The sequence below is a fragment of the Ciconia boyciana genome, chromosome 1 (genome assembly GCF_034638445.1).
Source record: "Ciconia boyciana chromosome 1, ASM3463844v1, whole genome shotgun sequence".
In the NCBI taxonomy this organism is placed as follows: domain Eukaryota; kingdom Metazoa; phylum Chordata; class Aves; order Ciconiiformes; family Ciconiidae; genus Ciconia; species Ciconia boyciana.
The window spans coordinates 7,826,711-7,846,127 of record NC_132934.1 but is presented as its reverse complement, the minus strand read 5'-3'; the positions used below and the strand labels follow the sequence as shown (position 1 = coordinate 7,846,127).

The window sequence follows — 19,417 nt, the reverse complement described above, 5'->3', positions numbered from 1 at the left end:
CTGGGTACCTCCACGGGGCATCCTCTGCCCTCCTGGCCCATGGCCGTTTGCCTACTGCCACCACCAGCAGTTGTATACGCATGCTGCAATGAATAAATGTCCAGCTTTGGTACATGTTCAACCAGACTGGTTCCACATTTCTGGGGCTGAAGATAAAGAGTTCTGGGATTCAAAAATCCCTCCAGCATTGCACTTGCTCAGAATAATTTTCCTCGTGGGCATGTTAAAGATGATTAAGCTTCTCATCATGGCCATCTAGCTAAACAAACAGACTGCGCACCTGGACCAAAAAAATCTCCCCAGGCATCCTGCAAAGCTGCTGATAAAAAAGTACAGTGGGTCAAATTCGTTGGTGAGTTCCAGTAAACCTAGAGAGAATGTAAATTTGTGTGACCTAGACATCATTCTAGCGACAGCTTATGTTGCTCCAGGTTTTGCTGGTATGTCTCCAGAACTTCCAGCTAAGAGACATAGGTTGATGTAGGTTGAGTATCTGGACCCAAAATTTAACCAGGCAGTTCCTTTTGAACTAATCAAAGACTTCTGACAGATAATTTTTATGAAAAAAATGGGGGGGGAGGGTAGCTAAATTAAAATATTTATAAGACGCGTCCACTTCTAGTGAACCCTCCATCACAACTTTAAAAAACACAACTCTCCAAAACATAACCCCTGAAAACCCAGGTAGGCTGGGTTTTGAATGACAGATTTGAAATTTTGCTACTCCAGCACAACATCGGCAGTTTCTACAGAAAGCATTAATGAAGAAAAATTAACTATATCCTTGCCAGAACTTTCCACGGATGACCTGCCCCTCTCCCAGCAGCCACTGAGACCCCACCGGGGAGATCCTTACGTTTTGCCGGCACGTGCAGCTCTGCATGCAGTTTGGCAACCTTGTAGGCACTGATGTGCTAAGGTAGCTCCAGTGTGAGAAAAGCTGCCGAACGGGGACCCAGCATGGTCACCTTGCTCTGACAAGATGCAGGCTCAGAGTGATTAGAAATACCGTTCATTTTTCCAGCCTGGTGAATAAAGGAAGGATTAAACCTATATTAAAATATTCTCGGACTGGAGTTTGATATGGCCCCTTGACTACTCAGGATCTTTGTGATGCTTGTTATGACTTTTAACTACTTTTCCGTGCTTCAAGGTGGCATTTCAACCTCAGGGATGACTATGCTGTACCTACACTTGGCCACATCCCGTTTCCCAACAGTATCAACATTCGACACCTCGGCTTCATGCTGCAATTTATCTATTACCTTAAAAATACAGAGATCTAGGTCCTGTAATTAATCTAGGCAGTCCCATCATGTCTAAACAGAATAAACCAGGCATGGACTGACAATCAGGCCAATACACTTGAGAAATCCCAACTGATTCACTTTGACTTTCCTGACAGGTAGCATAATCCAGCCTAATGCATCATCTCTGTTCTGCCCTAATACAGAGAACAGAATTAGGATGCAGCCTGACATAACCTCCTCAGGCAAAGCCTGTATTTAATTGTCTTCAATGATGTGAAATTTCTGCATTTGAAACTATTTGGGGAGCTCATTAATTGTCTATTAATAGCATTAGGCAGTATTATATTTTGTAATGGTGCCACAGCTGTTTCGTGTAACTTGCTGCACGGGATCTTTCTCGTGCAAGAAATCCGTCCCCAGAGGAAACCGCTGAGAAAGCAAGAGGCAGGACAGGGACCTCAGAGGTTTCCTTTTTCCCAACAGGAGGTATTTGGTGGAGTGCATTTGATATGTCAGCTCCCTCTTAATGTCACTTCTTGTATTTGCTGCTGGCTCTCCTCACTGGTTCTCTGGGCCTCCAGCATCTCCTAACTCTTTAATTAATTTCTTTGAGGAAGGGAAGCTCTTCTGTATTGTCTGCCAAGCTGGACTTAACCTGGGATGCTTGGAAATCTTTCGATACTTTTCTGCCTCATATTTCTGACATGAAAAAAATTGACCTATATTAACATATCTGTTTTTATCCTTCATATCCTGGCCGACTTCTCCACCACTGCAAAACACGGTCGGATTCTGTACAGGGACCTGCTGGATTCTGTAGCAGTTAAACAGACTTTGTTCTCTTCCTACCCTTCTTGTTCACAGATGTTTTTCCATTACTATTCAGACTGCTCAATGCTATTAATTAACACCATTTGAGATTAATCAAATGGATGGATGGATGGAGATTAATCACACACCAGTTTAACAGCAAAGCATGCCATCAGATGCTCTAGACCTAACTGGGGTCCAGCTTAGCCATACTGCAGCAGGAACCAAAATAAAGGCGCTTTTCTCCCCTGTAAGGGGTTTTCTACATCGCTGCATTGCCAGTCCGTGGTTGGAAGTGCTTTGTGTCCGGTCAGCATTTCATCGCTCCTTTGCAGGTGCCAGATGTGTGCCAGGAGCACAGTGATGCTTTTTCGGCAGCAGCTGTAGGATGTGGCACTGGGCATTGCAAACTGGGCACTGGGCATGAATCCTCATCAGGCCCAGGATGCAGAGAGAAGGGGCTCTCCTCTGGCTCAGCCACAGCACAGGCTGGGAAAAACATCTCACGCAGTGCCCAGAAGGCAGATCCCACCCCAGCCGTGGGGGAAACCGTGCCCATGACAGCAAGAGAAACCACAGCTTCCATACAGAGCTGCAGGGACTGTGGCTGGTGGCACATTCTCGTCAAGGAGCAGAGGTTGGCAGGCAGGGGTGGCAGAGGCAGATAGCAGCGCCATCCAAAATCCATCCTGAATAGTAGGTGCTTTCGGTTCCAGAATAGTGCGGGATATAGTCTGGAAATGACCACTTCAGGTCCCAGTGAAGTAAGCACTGACTTGCAATACCATAAGCTATTAGCATTCCATTTTGGTGCCGCACCTTAAAATAATCTCCTCTAATTGTAAAGTCCACGTCCGTCCATTTCCTGATATAAAAATCTCTACAGATGGACAGAAGGGAGTAAAAGAAATGCTCAGAAGCCAGAGATTAAATAGGCTTCATTGCAAAGGACACATTTCTGTCTTCCAAATGATCCCTTTGCTGCCATGTCTCCTTCCCTGGCATTCAGAAAAAATATATATCCTAAGCATCTGACTCTATTGGGCAGCTCGCAAATCTCAATTATAGCATATAATAAAAAAGGCAGTGGGCCAAATGCTGTTGTGGTGTACAGAGCCTGAGTCCTGCTCAGACAAATGAGCTTCTTCATATGGGAGCTTAATTTGGCCCAGGAAGAGGGAAGCTGGGTCAGACTTGCAGGATCAGTCTCCTCCATGGAAAATGGAAATGGAAAGTAAGCCAATTTTTACAGAAAAATGTCTTAACATAATACTGGAAACTCAAACATAAACAGTATGAGTAAACTTTTCAGTTTTCAACCAATACAAAACTTTTTTGCTGTGGGGGTCTGGGTCTTTTTCCCAAGCGAAAGCCCTTTTTCTCCACAAGAAACAGTGTTTTTCTCTCAGAAATGCACTGAGCTAAAAACTAACTTTTTTTAGTGCATAAAATTTTCCAATTGAATTGTTATTTTTTTTGGCCAGATAAAAATGAAGGCCTCGGTCCCTTTTCAGTCCTTATTTTAAACACCTGCTTGCACAAAGCCGAACCTACTGGCAGCGAGGACTGCAGCCTGGGGGTCAAGGAGAAAATGGGGATCCCGTGAATTTGCTCGGCTGCCGTGGCAGGAGCTTTCCCGGGATGTTGGCTACTCACAATCTTTCCGTGTGGCTGCGTCGGGAAGCGGCGCGGCGAGGCTGAGGGTGCTCGACACGCTGGCGCTCGCGCTGTCCAGGCTGCTGCCAAGGTGTAACCGTCTCATGTGTCGCACGACCGCTGTGGCATTAAACGCTTGCTGGAGCAAAAAACCAAGAAAGAAAGAAAGAATAAAAAAATTGGAGGTGGAAGGGTTACTTCTGCTCCTCTCCTGGCTGCTCAGAGTTGTCAGAAGTGAATGAGCCCATCATCTTTCAAACTTTTCCCAATTTCTGGTCTCTAAGCTAGAAACAGCAATATCAATATGCATTTCTGCCCTGGTCCTGCTCGCTGTTGTTCCTTCTGGCACTCAGTGGGGATGTGGCAGCCTACAATGAAAGTCATATTTGACACATCCTTCCCTGCACCAACACACAGGGTGTCCGCATTGCTTCGTGTCCCCCCACAGTGCTGACCCCAACTCAGCATATAACCGCTGGTGCTGTAGCTATGAGAAGCCTCACACTCATTACATTTATACACTTGGTTAGCAGCATCCTCCTTAAAAGGCCTCACAAGACCATGTAACCTAAGACCAGACCAACTATTTTGACCAAAATTTTGGGCCACAAAAGCACTAACGTTCTGAAAGGGTGGCTGTATGGCCGCCGTGTTAGCAGAGTTATGTGTCGAGTGTCATCCCTGAGGACAGGTCACTTACTCTCCATTTGCTTTTTGCAAAGTTCTTCCGGATCTGAGCGCTGACCGACTCATGGATGTTTTTGTTGAGCGCTGTATCACCAGCAATCCTGAAACGGACAGGCAAGACAAATTTTAAGAGATCTTTTGCTCTCCTTGAATACTCTTTCTTCGCCTCAACGGAGAAGGCTGGTCCAAGGTGTGATTGCTCCTGCAGCGATGATGATTTCATTCACATGAGGGCTCAAACTTCCCACCGCTGTCTCTGCTGGCAGCAGTGGTGGAAAATCTGGGGCAATAAAAGCAAGCATAGATAAGGCTTGTAGGTCTGGCAGCTACAAAGAGGTACGACCTTATTTTGTTGGTGCACGGCTGCTTTCTATCACCATTACAGCCCTAGATGAAAACATTCTACCTTTTTTTTCCTTTACATCTAAAGATTTAACATCAACAGGCTGAGACTACTTTTAGCCTCAACCACGCAGCAGCTTCCAGAGCCACTCCAACCTGTCTGATTTCTGTTTGCACTGGAGATTTTCCTGCCACCCTGCAACATACATAGCCATTCATCATGATTAATGTAGATCTACAGTAAAGTAAAGACATGGACACTCACTAAAGCAGCACAGGCTGCACAAATAGCTTAAGCTGAACAACACTCCACCTAAAAACTTGACTGATCTTGTGCAGTTTCTTTAACAATAAAGACACATTCAAATCTCCACTAAACACAATTATTTCAAGGGAATTTTACTGGTTCATTTAACTCCTCAAGGCATGAGATCTGTTGCAAGAGTAGACACCATAGTGAACTGATGTTGGGCCATGTGCTGGGGTAATTAGTGCCATCTAATGTAGGTGATGCTAGGAAGCAAAGATTGCCTCCTATGTTGCATGTGATGTTTTCAGAAATCAATCTTTTAGCCACAGTGTAGAAAATCAATGTCCATTAGCAATAAAAAATTATAAGAAACTGAGTAATCCATGAGGTGCAGAGCCTCCCAGTCTGGAGACCTCCAATAAAATAATCAGAGGGTCTGGGGGACTCAGCGGTCATCTAGTCCTTCCCCCCATCCCAGCTCTGTCAAAATAATTTTGACAGATATTTGGCTAACCAGTCCTTAAAGATATCCAAAGGATGGAGACTCCTCAGGCAACCTATTCCAGTGCCCCACTATCTCCCAGAAGACATGGAAAATCATTTATTCCCTTTGTCTTTGAAGCATCCTTTCACATATTTGAATACTGTTAGCATGTCTTCTCTCCGTCTTCTCTTCTCTAGACTAAACAAACTGATTCTTTCACTGTTTCTTCATAACTCATATTTTCTAATCCTCTGATCTAGTGAGCTTCTCTGGACTTTCTCCAACTAGTCCACATCTTCCTTTGAGGGAAGTACCCAAACTGCTCGCTGTTTTCCAACTAAGGCAGCAGAATGGCAGCATCGCTTTGTGTTTCTTGAAAGATGAAACTCTGCTTACATACCCCAGCCTGCTGTTTCCATTTATGTGCCCCATGAAATGGAGACGTTCCTTTCATTTTGCCCAGATCATTCCAAACTGTAACCCTGTTCTTCAAAGGACATGCAGCTTTTTCTACCATGTGTCAATGGCACATCTAAGAAGTGCTCTCTGGAACCAGTCTTCTCCAAATTGCTCCCCTCTTTCCTGCTGGCAACTCTCACCCAGGATGTCAGAGAGATGAGAGGAACTACTTACTCTTGGGAGGAAGGTGAGGGACTAAACCCCCATCTCCCAAGAGTGGAGAGCCACCACTCCCATCCTGTTGCAACTGAGCTAATCTACATTGAGTTATTCAAGAGTACTGGAGCCAGCCGGATTGTGGGCACGAAGGAGCAGGGTTCCCATTCAGGATAGCCCACCTCCAGCTGGGAAGGGCACTTGTCTGACCGCCACCACCACATAACCTCTATCTCAAGTAGACAGAATAACTGGTACCTTGAGCAAAGCATGGCTCCCAAAGGGCACCTGACACCCTCTCTTGGGTCCCTGTGCTGTTGATGAGGAAGGGGAGGTGTTTGACTGAGAACTGGAAGATCTTCAGATCTTCCTCTGAAGAGGATCCCTTCTGATCACCCCTCCCACTGACAGGGAGGCAAGTTGGTCTGGATTTCCCACCGGGGTCAGGCAGCTAAAAGCTTGGTGAGGCAGTATCTAGGTTAAGCATCATGTTCACTGTTTCATCCTCTGTCCCTCACAGGGAATATTACCAGGCCTAGCACAGACCCTGATGGGTCCCATGCCGCACCTACTCCCAGATGGATACATAGCCCAGCTGGCCTTGCACCCACCATAACAGTGCATTTTCTGTATCTCTCTAGCATGAAATCATCATGTGAAGCAGCTCCTACAGTTTTACTGCAGCCACACCCACATGACCCAAATGACATGACACAGAGCGTCCCTGACTGCCTCCAGGTCACTTCTATGAAGAGCTGACCAGAAGCCTGAGAAGACTCTAGCTGCATTGCCTGCCCTGCACAGCTCATTAGCTTAGGTGCACAAGTGTGTGCAGATTTGCATCCGCTATCCTTGCACATCACTCAGCTTTTCAGTGCTGACGGGCCCTAACAGAGTTTCCCGGTGGGAATGCAAACTGCTAGTTAGAGTCACTCCAAAATGTCACGAGCACTCTACTCTGTCCAAGAACACCTCCTCGGTGAAGGCAAGTGCCCTCAACATGTACCAGCTGGGAGCACTGGCCGTCATACTACAGATCTGCAGAAGAAAACTAAGCCAAACACTTAATATGTGGACAGCTACAAGCCGAAGTATCCGTTCAGTAACTGATCAAAAAGACCAAGCTGCAAAGAGAAAATTTACTTACATTTGCAAAGATCATTTTTCCTCCAAAGCTAATGAAGCATTTTGCTTTATGAACAAGTTTGTTAAGAAGCTGTATAAGCACAGATCATGTTTTCCACTTGTCAAATTTTATTTTGGAAACATGGACAGAACAAGTTCTTGGGGTATGATACCCTTGCCAGCTCTTCCAGCAGATCTTTCCTGCCAGTCTCCACAAGGACTTGCAAATGCATTTTTGCTATATGAAACTTTTCGTTGGGCGTGTAGCTCAAATACAGGCTATATATTTTTTTGAGTTTAGGGATCATTTTCTGAAATGCTGGTGGTTTCAATAAGAAACTGCTGGTTCCAATAGTTCACAAACTGTCTTCAACCACCACTAACTCTACGTTCACTATGCAATTCCAGAAAAAAAGTCTTGGTATTTGGGTGTTTCGCAAATCGGCGGAATAGTACTTGTTTACTTCACAAGGGGATGGACAGACACCCTGTGAAGCCCTCAGATGCTACAATGGTGGGGACCATCCTACATCTACGGTCTCTTCAGCAGCATTAGCACCTTGCAGATGCTAGTTTTTGATCAGAGCAAAATAACAGCAGTGCTGGGGCTAATTTAGCGCAGCAGGATCTGTTCAAACACGTGCTGGTATGCCAAACAGTGTGGCTCAAAACACAGCCCTGGCTGCCAAAGCCGGGTGTGGGATCATTCTCCAAGCCGCCTCTGAAGAGCTATCCTGTTAACGGTGCAATGCTGTAACATGAGGACTGTGCTTTTATATTGCATTTTGCACTTGGAGGATCTTGAAACTTTTATAAAGTACTCGCGGTGTTATAGTGTTTATAGTATAGTTTTACTTCTAGGAAAACAAAAGAAATGTTAACATCCATTCGCTGTTGCTGTTTTGCTGGAGATGTGGTGGTTTAAGGACACAGGCAAGAGACGTGGAAGTGAGCAGGTAGAAGTCATATCTTTTATACGATCAACCGGTAGAGTTTGAAAAATGAGATAAGTTTTTGGGCACACAAACCTACCCCAAGGTGGGTATCATGAGCATCATCACATCTATACTGGATATATTTAATCATGAACTTTAGTTCCCATGCTGAGAAGATAATGCATAAAATTTAATAGAGATACTGGTTTTAGAGCACATTATAATTGCCCTTCCACCTTTCCCTAACTCTCCAAGTCCACAGGCTATAAACCACCTTGCTTTTCCTTTTAGGACAAAAATACCTTAGCGTCTTTCTTTCTTCCTCCCTCCTCTTCACAACATACCCTTCTCCTACAGGAATCAGCCCCATTTTCCCTGAGAAACAGCCATCTTCTGTTTCAGAGATGATCAAACTGATGCATATCTCGTCAAAACCTGAGCAATAGTTCTTGGCTTTGCAGTTAACTTTGAAGTTAACTGTGTCAGCACTGAAGCTTGTCTTTACCAACTATACCAGTTGGCCCAGTAAAAGATATTCTACCTACCACACACATATACAAAAATAAAATTAAACAAATCAGAATAATGAGTGATCTGTTACCATGCTGACCATCACCCAGAACCGAGCAAGGACTGATTAGCCTAACTGGAACCTGGCTTTTCTCTTGGGGTCCCTGTTTTGCAGCACCAGCTACATCCTAACAATGGTTTGGGGAACTTTGTGTTGAAGCTGGTCTTACACCCAGTTGTAAATATATGTGTCTCAACGCACAGAATGGGATACCAAGGGCCACAATCTGACAACTCTCCATCACAAATACTTTCACTGAAGCTAAGGAGGGTATTTCTCATGAATAACCATAACAAATCTAGCCCTGCACGAGAGGAATCTAATCTAATGATCAAATATTATTTCATAGTATCTAATTTATTTTAGTTCTCTATCTGGGTTCAAAGTTATCACAGCAATTTATCTGTCCATACCACTTCTAAGCTTTGAGAGGAACCTCCAACAAAGACAAAACCAGTAAATTTCCTTTTGGATGGTTCTTTGTTAGCATACTGCAAGCATATGTCTCTCGCATCCTCCCTGCCCACGATGGCAGGCAGAGTCTTTCATCTACCATTATTTTCTGAACCTTCATACTGAAGGCAGCCAACTCAAACGCTGCGCTGGCCAAACAGGGCTTGGAAATACTCTTGAGTATGATGACAGGAAACATGGAGTTAGCTGTAATGGATAATGCTGAAGGATCATAACTCTTCTATACATACACACACACATATATATACACACACACATACACACTTGCATGCGTATAAATATACACATGCACATACTGTATCAGTGATGCTCCAAAATAAATAGAGTGCAGGGACAAACTCGATAAGAGTTTGATTTAATGTTGTAAACATCAGCTGTTCCCTTCAGGGACCCCTTTTCACACTTCAAACAACATTGTCTGAGAACTGAGCTCTTTGTAAACCATGTCCTTTCCCTGGGTGGAAATTATTATCTGGCTCGTGCTCTCTGGCACATAATAAACACTCAGGGTCATGGTCACAATTTGCAGAGGCTCAATCCTTGCCAAAGCTTTGCGATTCTTCGGCGTAGGCGGGGATGAACATCGGCACGTCCCAAGTATCCGCTCTCCATCTCTATGAGCAGTGGGGAAAGGCGAAGGCTGCACTCGTGTCTAACCTCTTAACACAGGTGTCTAACTTAGGTGCCACAGCCTCCTTCTCTCCTACACAGTCTATACAGAGAGGCAATACATGCATCACCCTTTAATTTAGATGTCCCAGGTTGCCTTCGATGCCATAAGTGGCTTCAGCACACAGCTCTAAATCCCATTTAAGGTCACTTGGGTAATGTGTGACAGAGCAAACAAATTCATGGCATGCCTTCCAATTCCTATACTAGCTTCCTAACTGCTGGACCTTCTCCTCACCCTCTGAGGACTGTTTTTTTTCCCTCTGACCTGAGCCTGGAGGCTGAACTTGGTGCCGCAGGACCCAGTTTGACCTGATGGGGAGTGCAGTGTGATCCTACAGCTGGAAAAAACAGGTCCTCGGGTTTCTGCTGCTCGTCCTTAATCACTGCAGCCTGAGCGACTGCCCTAAACCGGATGTGGGCTCTGACATGGCAATATATTTAATAAACTTAATTGCTGTCATTAATATGAGCTAGGGAAACATTAAAACATATCAAGCTGCAGCAAAATTACCCCACTCTTTTGTTACCTTCATTTTCCATGTCCTTTTCGAAAAGCCACAGTGGAACAACTAAGCAGAACATTGCACCTTTGCAACACACCATAAACAGTGCACACCTCAGTGAAAGATATGCTATAAAATAAGTCATCTGTATATTAAACTGGAGAAATCTGTATAAATGGACAGATTGTACAGGCTAGGGTGTAATCATTAGACCAACAAGTCTTACATATTGTACTGTTTCTGCTACCATACTTCACTGCAATTATTAGCCGCCTTTTCTGCCAACTCCGAGTTTAACATACCGTCCCCCTGCCAAGGCCGTTTGATTATAAATAGCAAAACATCACGTAAATGCAGGCATGTAGGGAGCAGATACAGCACAGAAAAGTGGGCCATTGGGAAGAAGTATTTACTTTTTTTAGAGTCTGATCCTGTATGAACATTTAGTCATGTGGATAGCTGGCTGTTCTAGAGCAGTTTCCCGAAATTCAAAGAGATTATTAACCTTAAAGGTACAAATGTAATATCTTGCAAGATCCAGTTCTTGCAAGCCTTGTTTGGAAGTTTTTAATAAAAACATGGTAATTAAAACAAGAGGTATATTTTGGAATTAGTTTGTTCTTCACAAATGTTATATATTGAAACAACAAAAATCTGATGGCCAGGTAGCCATCTCATGCACAGTTAACTATTTTTATCACACTCAGATTATAACATATGTGTTAAGTACTCATGATTTGATAGATTTCTTCCTAATTTGTGCCTGACCCCAATGATCTAATACTTCAGGGGCAGATTTCACAGGAGGAAGAAAAAGGGAAAGCTGGAAAACGTCATGTGTCGTGGTTACTTCAAGAAAATTATCCCAGCCAAAACCAGGACACACTACTTGGAGCCACTTCATCATATATATTAATTATGTACTATTTGCACAGCACCAGTGACTTGGGTAGATGTTCCACTGGTGAGACAAGGAGACAAACCCCAAGTCTCACTGAAGTCAGTGGCAAAACTCCCATTAACCTCAGTGGAATCAGGATTTCACTTCATGCCAACTCTAGGGTTCAGAGATGCTTCTCCAGTTATGTTGCTCTACAGAACCAGTTGTGAAAACAAAAAAAATACCTTTTATGAGATGCCATTAAGGACTACTTGAAGTGTAAGCACTCTGCAAGAGTGTATCATTTATGGGACCACTTGAAGTCTGCTCTGACCATCTCTTCCCACTAAGCCTTACGTACCTCATTACTCTTGATCACACACAAGAGAAGACAACGCTATGTAGGCACTGTGGAAGGTGATGTTGCTAATGGGGATGTATGCTGAAACATACATGCTCGTGTGAAAAGGTGGTACAGGATGCTCCCATTATAAAAGTCGTGGTAGCCTCTCTCTGTTGGCTAAACACTTGCACCCTTATCTCCGACTGTTGCAACACTGAATGCAACCAAGAGAGAGAGGAACTCAAGCCTGGACTTGTTGGAAACTTAAATATGCCCAGGCTGAGAGAAGGACACAGCTGACCATTGAGAGGAACCACAGAGCTCTACTCCTCCTCCTCCACCGAAAAGGCCTTCCCCTCCTTCAAAGGGGAGGGGAGGATGCCATTGCAACAGATATAATGGCTAGAACGAGAAAAGAAGCAGTAAAAACCGCATTATTTCCTGGCATAAGCAATCTGTGTGGAAAATGCTTCTTGAGCAATGGCTTGGCAAAAGGAGATCCTAGCACTAACTCTGAAATAACAGATAATATCTGGGTGAGTAGCCTTGATTATCCAAAAAGGCATTTTAGTAGCTTTTATCACTACAGGATCCAAACCCTCCAAAAAATCACTGCACCACTCTCCAGAGAGGTCCATAATTGCAGCATTTATGTTACAGGAAGCTTTTCAGAGCAAGGAGGAATGAGATATCAAGTTTTGCTCAGGAACTCACTAGGGAGGACAGAGGCAGATCTGAAGCCGTATCTTTGGAAACCTCCATGCTTTGCTTTCACTGTACAACTGTCCTTCTGCTCTTTCATCCACTGGCACATATTGTCTCTGTGTCGAGGGGAGGTGGATTTGGGATGGGGTATGGAAACATGGTGAATAATTTAACCCTCCCTACTGCAGTGCCATTTACATGCCTGACATCTCGAAGGCTGACCCTGAGCCATGCTTTACATGGTTACGAGGTAGCCCTGCAAATGAACCACTGCCTTGCAAAGTCAGTGGGGCAGAAGAAGACCCCTTGCCACAGAAATAGGGGAAAACCATTTTTGGGGGGTTGTTTTTTTAATGGAAGATTGGATTCTGTAGAAAATATAAAAAATTATGGAGCAGTCTGTGAGTTTCCATTGGCCCCTGGCCATGACATGCAAAAGAAAAAAAAAGAAAAAAAAAAGGAACAAAAATACTTTTTATCATTTTGTTCCTTTAGGAGGGCCCAGAAGCTGTGTGTCTTACAAGTGCCACGTTTCTTTGTTGCACTCCAGCAACCAACACAGATGTAGCAGGGCCAAGAGCTGGATGCTTACGTTTTGTGTATCTTGGATGTAAGGCTTTGGAAAATCTGCCTCTGAGTTATACAAATGGTCACCTCATTCTCTGCTGGGAGCTGCACTCTCATTGTTTATTCTGTATTTCTAATATTGACTTTTGTAACTTGTTTAATTTCCTGAGGCTCAGGTCAGTATCATTTAAAAAAATTTTTTTTTGTTTTCATCTCACGAAAGCTGGATTCCATTTCCCAAATTTCCTTTTTGTCACACAGACAATGCAGTTATTGATGGGACATTGGAAAAAGGGCAGGCCGAGGTCTTGACTTCTCCTCAGCTCTCATTTATATTGATGCCAGCCACTGAGGCAGCTAATAACCATCTGTAAAATGTTTCTCATTGTCATCGGTACAGAGGATGAAAAGCACGACCCTGGCTTTTCTCAATGATTTACATTGCCTTCTGCATCCCAAGCCTTTTCTAAAACTTTTTAATTGTAAAGGCTGAGCCTCAGTCTTATCGTCAGCCTGATTTGTAATCACAGTGACTGACAATCTGCAGTCAGACTTCAGCACATCATTCCCACTATGGAGAAACCAGTGCCATTTCACTGTATTTCTACCACTTGTGTAGTCATAACTTACTGCACACCTTCATGAGTGCCAAATCGTTAATTAATGATGGGGGTAAGTCATCAGCCTGTATATTGGTAAAACTTTATCAGCAAGTAAGCCAAAATGGTAAAAACCTTTGAAAGGATTTACTTTCCATCTAGTCCCAGGACTGGAAGCAGCAATGAGATGAGACAAACCAGTGAGTGTCAGGGAAAGGAGCATAAACCCCTTGAAGCCAAACTGAAGCATTGTTCTAGAGCTACAGCCACTAAGTTTTACTCTGCTTTGAATTTTAACACAATTTTAAGCTGGGTACCAAGTTCTGTCCCTTAAGAGCCAGAAAGGTGAAGGAGTATGTCCAAAACCCATGTCTGCTGAGGAAGCAGAGGTAACCAGACCACTGCTGACAAAGCTCCCCAGCCTCAGAGGGATGCAGACTCCACCCTCTGAATGGATGTCTCCAACTCCCAGCAGAAAGCAGTGCTACCTTAAAACTCACGGACAACTTCTATGCCTGTGCTTTTCTTACCATGCGTTTTATACTCAACTATACTACTGGAGGATGATCCCTGGGCTGAAATTGCATCGCCAGGATGGTTTTGTGGTCCATCGAGCTGTTGAGCTAGTTATGACACTGGCCCAGTTGCTTTTCTGAGGGGCTATAAACGCTCAGGAAAAACTTTGGCTCCCCTGCACACGCACAGCTTAATGCTCTTATCCAAGCAGTGCTCCAGAAACTGCAAAAGGAAAAGGTATTTGTGGTAATTGTGATAACATAAAAACACAGTCTAATGCACACCTGGGGTGAGAATGTCATGCCAATTACTCCTTTCTGTTGCACCTATTATAACAACCAAAATAATATCTCGCTTCATATATAATGATCCCTGCCCTAAAAGACTTACATCCAAAGCCCATTTTTGGGTGCAGCTGGTAGTGTGGGGTGATGCTCCGTCACTCAGGGTTGGTCAAAAGCACATGAGGCACTCTTTTTTCAGCTACATAGTACTTGGGTAATGTTGGTAAAGTCAGCCCTGTGCAAAGGTATCATCTAATTTAAAGCATTAACAGAGGTCTAAATTATGAATACAGTCAGACCAGGTACTTTTCTGTAGCCACTGCAGAGAGATAGCATTGCTATAGCCAATTCAGACTCAGCTGATCCGATCCCTCTCTAGAGTTTCCTATCTCTTCCATTCAACAAGAGAGGATAAACAGCATGTGAAACCAGGTCCCTACTGCAAGTAGGAGGTGGACTATCATCTGTGAAGCACAGATGAGGTCTTCCTACTTCATGGGATGCTCTTAAGTGCTCTGATATTACTTTGGCAAGGACCTCATGAGCAGGTTGATACCCAGCTTTCTGCACACCTGTAGAATTTGACCTTTTGCCCCAAAATACGATCTCTGGGTTCAATCATTCTGGCATATCGCGCTGCTGCACTACAGTCAACATACATAATTCAGAATTTCACTGAATCCTTATACAGATACTCAACAGGTTGGTGCATGAGATTAAAGTCCATCATGGTTTTTCAGGAAAATCTGGAGGACAAAAGCGGGGGTTGTAAGAATAAGAGCACAGAGTTATTTAGTAGAGGTTAGTATACTATGTGACAGAAAAAACACTTCCACCCATGAATGTAAAATGATGCTCTCTGTCCTGAGGGTTTCACACAGCAGTGACTGTTGCTTACCAAGGGTGCCGTGCTGCTTGCTCGCAGGTGTATCTTTTGTTAGGGTCCTTCTCCATTAAATTCCGAATGAAGTCTTTAGCTGTAAAAAAAAGAGAAAATAATTTAAAGCAATAGGGTTGATGTCCAGTTCTGCCGCAGGATGATCAGCCAACAGCATTGACCATGCTACCAAGTGCCATCTGGCCACAGCACCAGAAAATGGCCTTGGGTCATTTGTCATTTATTAATACAGATATAACCAAAGTGACTTAGGACCAAATCCAGGCAGGTAATATGGCAGGTAAAAGCTGAAGGCTTCTACTCCTGCAGGTATATTTAGGAATGGGATGAATAATTCAGAATCAGCAGAGGTCAAGCCTGCCAGCTCCCGGCTCCTTGGTCACCCAAGTGCTTCTGACCATCTTAGTGGTCTGCATATGGCCACATCTGTTGGAGATGTTGATAAACTGAGTGGGAAAGGCAAGGAGGAGGTCAGATGCCACAGTAAGAGGAGCTTCTCATTGCTTACTCCAAGGAATCACACACATGGGCAGCTGTGAAGACATGTTGTGTATTTAAAAAGAAGTTACTGAGGAAAATGGACTCCCTTGGGCATGAGGTAGTGTGTTTTTAATCGACACTATAATGGAGGGAAGGGAGATCACAGCATGGCGTGCATCCAGTAGTTTCAGGAGAGAGTAGTTGAAGGAGCCACAGCAAAGCCAAATATGGCAGGAAAATCTTTGTGCAGATTTAGATGATGGACTTTTCCCCCAAAATGCAAAGGGGTCTGCCAGCAGACATTCATATTTTCTCAGAAAACCCTTATGGGCTTAAAAAAACTTCTCATCACATATATTTTTAAGCAATCCATCACAATGATATCTGGACCGCAGATGTAAGCAGCATGAAATGTTGTTCTATGCAGAGATAACAGGATATATAATCATCTTTAAAATAAAACACTTCTTTTTATATCTCCCCTGCCTTAATCAGTAGTACTAATGAATCAGAAAACTGCATTTCTAGGGATATTTTTGTCTGATAAAATGTTCCTAGAATTCATTTCTTACCCTGTGTGAAATGGCAGATGTTCCCCCAGGTTGGACAGGTTGGACACCAAGCTTGCGTGACCTCTTGGAGACCACACAGCACGTCAGGGGCACACGCAGGCTGCAATGCTGAACGTGCCCCTGCTGTCACCTATAGACACTGACGCTGGCAGACCATGAGCCATGCTGGAGACAGAAGCCTTTAGGCACATTTGCCTGTAACAGGGTAGTATATCTGCCTCCCTGCCAGACGGACTAGAGCAGGCACAGGCAGGTGCTATGGGTTAAATGTCTTCTGCACTGGGTGGGGAACTGGGCGAGTGTATGGGCAGCTATCTGAATCCAACCACATGGACAGTACTCCCAGTTTCTGAATCTCCTTAAACCTGCCTCACTTGGAAGCTGTTAATTTCTTGGGTTTGCCTTTGCCGTATACACTGCAGACTCATTTTGGACATGCAGTACTGTTCTAGTAACAGAGTCAAACTAGGTTGCCTTATTATTATTAGTGACACAAAAACCATCTGCATTTTATTTGGATATGATGGAGAAGTTAAATTTCTTTGTCTTCGTGGGAGAGTATTCTGCTATCTTCATCCTCTGTTTGAGCTACCTTTTAGTGCTTTGTGTGTAACTGGACAAAATGGTACTCAATTGGCTCTCCTGCAGAAATAACCTCCCATAACTATTTGAGCTAAAAAAAATGCACATTCCCAATGTTTTTCAGTTAAAATGAGCTCCACACATGATGCAGGGTGCGTTCTCATGCCCAGAGGAGGAGATCTGCAATAGGCAGGCATGCATGCATGATTGTTGCAATTAAATGAGCAGTAGCTTCTTACCAGACTCGGAGATGTCATCCCAATATGGAGAGTCAAACTCATACTCCGCCTTAAGGATCTGCTCAAAGAGTTTGGAGTCATTTTCATCATAGAAAGGGGGATACCCGCAGAGCCTAACGGAGAACAAGAAAAGAGACATGTGACCCTCGGACCTGTCTCCGCCAAGAAGGTGAGAAAGAGGGAGGAAAAAGAAGGAGAAAACCTTAAGACTTGCCCCAGTAAGTTTTCAAGCAGGCAAGCACTACCACAAGAGAAGTTTGTTCAGGGACATGTAAACCCACTTCTGGAGATTGGCACCATCCTGGACGAAGAGGAATTCTGCATGGAAACCCAGTGCTGTTGATCCTACACTGACTCACACAGATATCCTGGCCTCCCTCTGCATGCTTTTGGGTGTATAGCCAGAGGAACAGTTTTATTACACAGCCATGAGCCCTTCCATCCTCTCCTATACATGTGGTAAGAGGAGTTTTCATGGGCTACACCCTACACCCACACAGCACCAGTCCCTCTCATACCTCAGCACAACCATTCCCTGTCCAAGAGTCTTCTCCATATTGGCTTCACTGCTGTGGTTGTCCTTCTGGACTGTTCTCACCCAACATCTTACACAAGCCACTTACACCGGCTTTACTCTCTCCCGGATGGTGGAGAGGTGACGACGCCTACCCAGTCACCTGCATGGCATCAGGACAGGCTTTGAGCACAACCTGTGGTCTCTATATTGTGCAAGAGATTGTAGCTGTATAGGAAAGTTTGTTGTACATCTAGAGAGCCACCGGCCACCTGCATGGACCTCTTCTCCAGCAAAACGGGGAGGAAGATCTAGTGCAAAGCAGGACAAGGAGACCCACAGCACTATCAGACAGAGGGCAGGATGTGTCTGTGGCTTGTGCTGGGCTCTGTCCTCAGGTCCTTGCAAGGAGGATGTCTGGGAGTCACTCCACCTCCACAGCAGAGCCTGCACAGGCTGCACATGGACCTGCCACCGCTGCAGAGACACACGGAGAGCCGTTCCCTTTCTCACTTCTGCAAGTGATTTTGCTGCCCACATCAAATTGCCTACCTTGCCTAAGGCTAATGACAGTCCTGTCCCGGTTTTCAGTATTTATAATCAGACTTCTTAGAAAACCTAGCCCCAGGACAAGCAGAACATTGAACATTATTTGCCTACTTTGAGCCAAAACACTCAGGGTGCACCTTCCCAGGATAGTCACTCTGCCAAGGCAGGGCTCCTCCAGCCCTGCAGACGTGGGAAAACCACATCCAGCACTGCCTTAAGCAAATGCAGTGATAGAAGTCGTGTGTCAGAGATCCCTCACGTCAGCCAATGCTGCATGCAGTAGTCTGTCCCTGTCTGTGCAGACATGCCAGCAAAGATACCCCTGCTTCCAGTTTTAATACCAATGTTGCAAAGCGCCAGATTTACCTCTGAGCCTGGTCCAAGGTTTTAGCAAACCCATCCTGCTCACAGTTAAACAGGCCTTTCTGCCCCTACTGTCTCATATAGAGATGATGCTTTTTTTTCTCTTATATCTAGTCTATGGTGTAAATTATTCTTTCACATACTTCGTTGATATTGAAATTATCTTTTTCCTACAGTTTTCTTAAACCCTGAGTCAATCAACCTCAATAAAGCATTTAATTGGAGAGAGCCAGCCATTATAAACAGACTGAAACACTACACTGTAGCAACAACAGAGCAAGGGAGGGGAACTGTAAGAAATGAAATACTCAAGTTATTTATAACCCAAAGCCAGCCAGCTGCCCTGGACGTTATTTGAACCAACTCAACACTTGAGGGTGAAAGGAGCAATGTTTCGTTAGCTCTGAGGAGCCAGTGTGCTTGATAAATAATTTAAATGCTGAGTGAGATGTTGATCTGCATCAGATCCATATTGACCTGGAAGAACTCCACCGAAATTTGCAAAATTATAATGAATCCACTGTGGTTCAACTGAATCAGAAATCTCTCTCTTTATCTTGCAAAGCAGATGAGCCAATCCTCATTTGTGTCCCACTGGATGACTGCCATTATCAAAAGCAAGATAACCTCATGCCAGACAAGCATTTACGTTCAGAGCAGGACTGCATACCTACTTAATGGGCACACGCTTGTGTATGGGGCTCAATGCAGCAACTCCTATGTGAAACCCAGTGGTGGAAGTGGTGTATAAGAAGGGCCATTAAAAATGGTGCATTTAAACAAACGCCAAAAAGCCACTATACACCTGGATAATGAAGGAAAAAACATCTGGTAACCTGATGCAGAAACTGGATCCACAACCAGGATCCAGCTCTACAGCTATCTATGAAGAACATTTATATAACTTTCTTTAATGTAATAAATATCAGTGCTTATGTCCCACAGTCTTGGG

General features: G+C 44.2%; 1 protein-coding gene across 2 annotated transcripts in view; it reads right to left on the bottom strand.

Annotated features, from left to right (window-relative positions):
• Window positions 1–19,417, bottom strand: part of CAMK1D (calcium/calmodulin dependent protein kinase ID) — a 228,468-nt gene that overhangs the window by 8,022 nt on the left and 201,029 nt on the right. For both annotated transcript variants that reach the window (XM_072857936.1, XM_072857929.1), the window contains 4 exons: window positions 17,040–17,152; window positions 15,167–15,245; window positions 4,417–4,504; window positions 3,717–3,855 (listed from right to left, as the gene is read on the bottom strand). In XM_072857936.1, coding sequence (XP_072714037.1) covers window positions 3,717–3,855; window positions 4,417–4,504; window positions 15,167–15,245; window positions 17,040–17,152 — 419 coding nt within the window. The remainder of the gene's footprint in view (window positions 1–3,716; window positions 3,856–4,416; window positions 4,505–15,166; window positions 15,246–17,039; window positions 17,153–19,417) is intronic.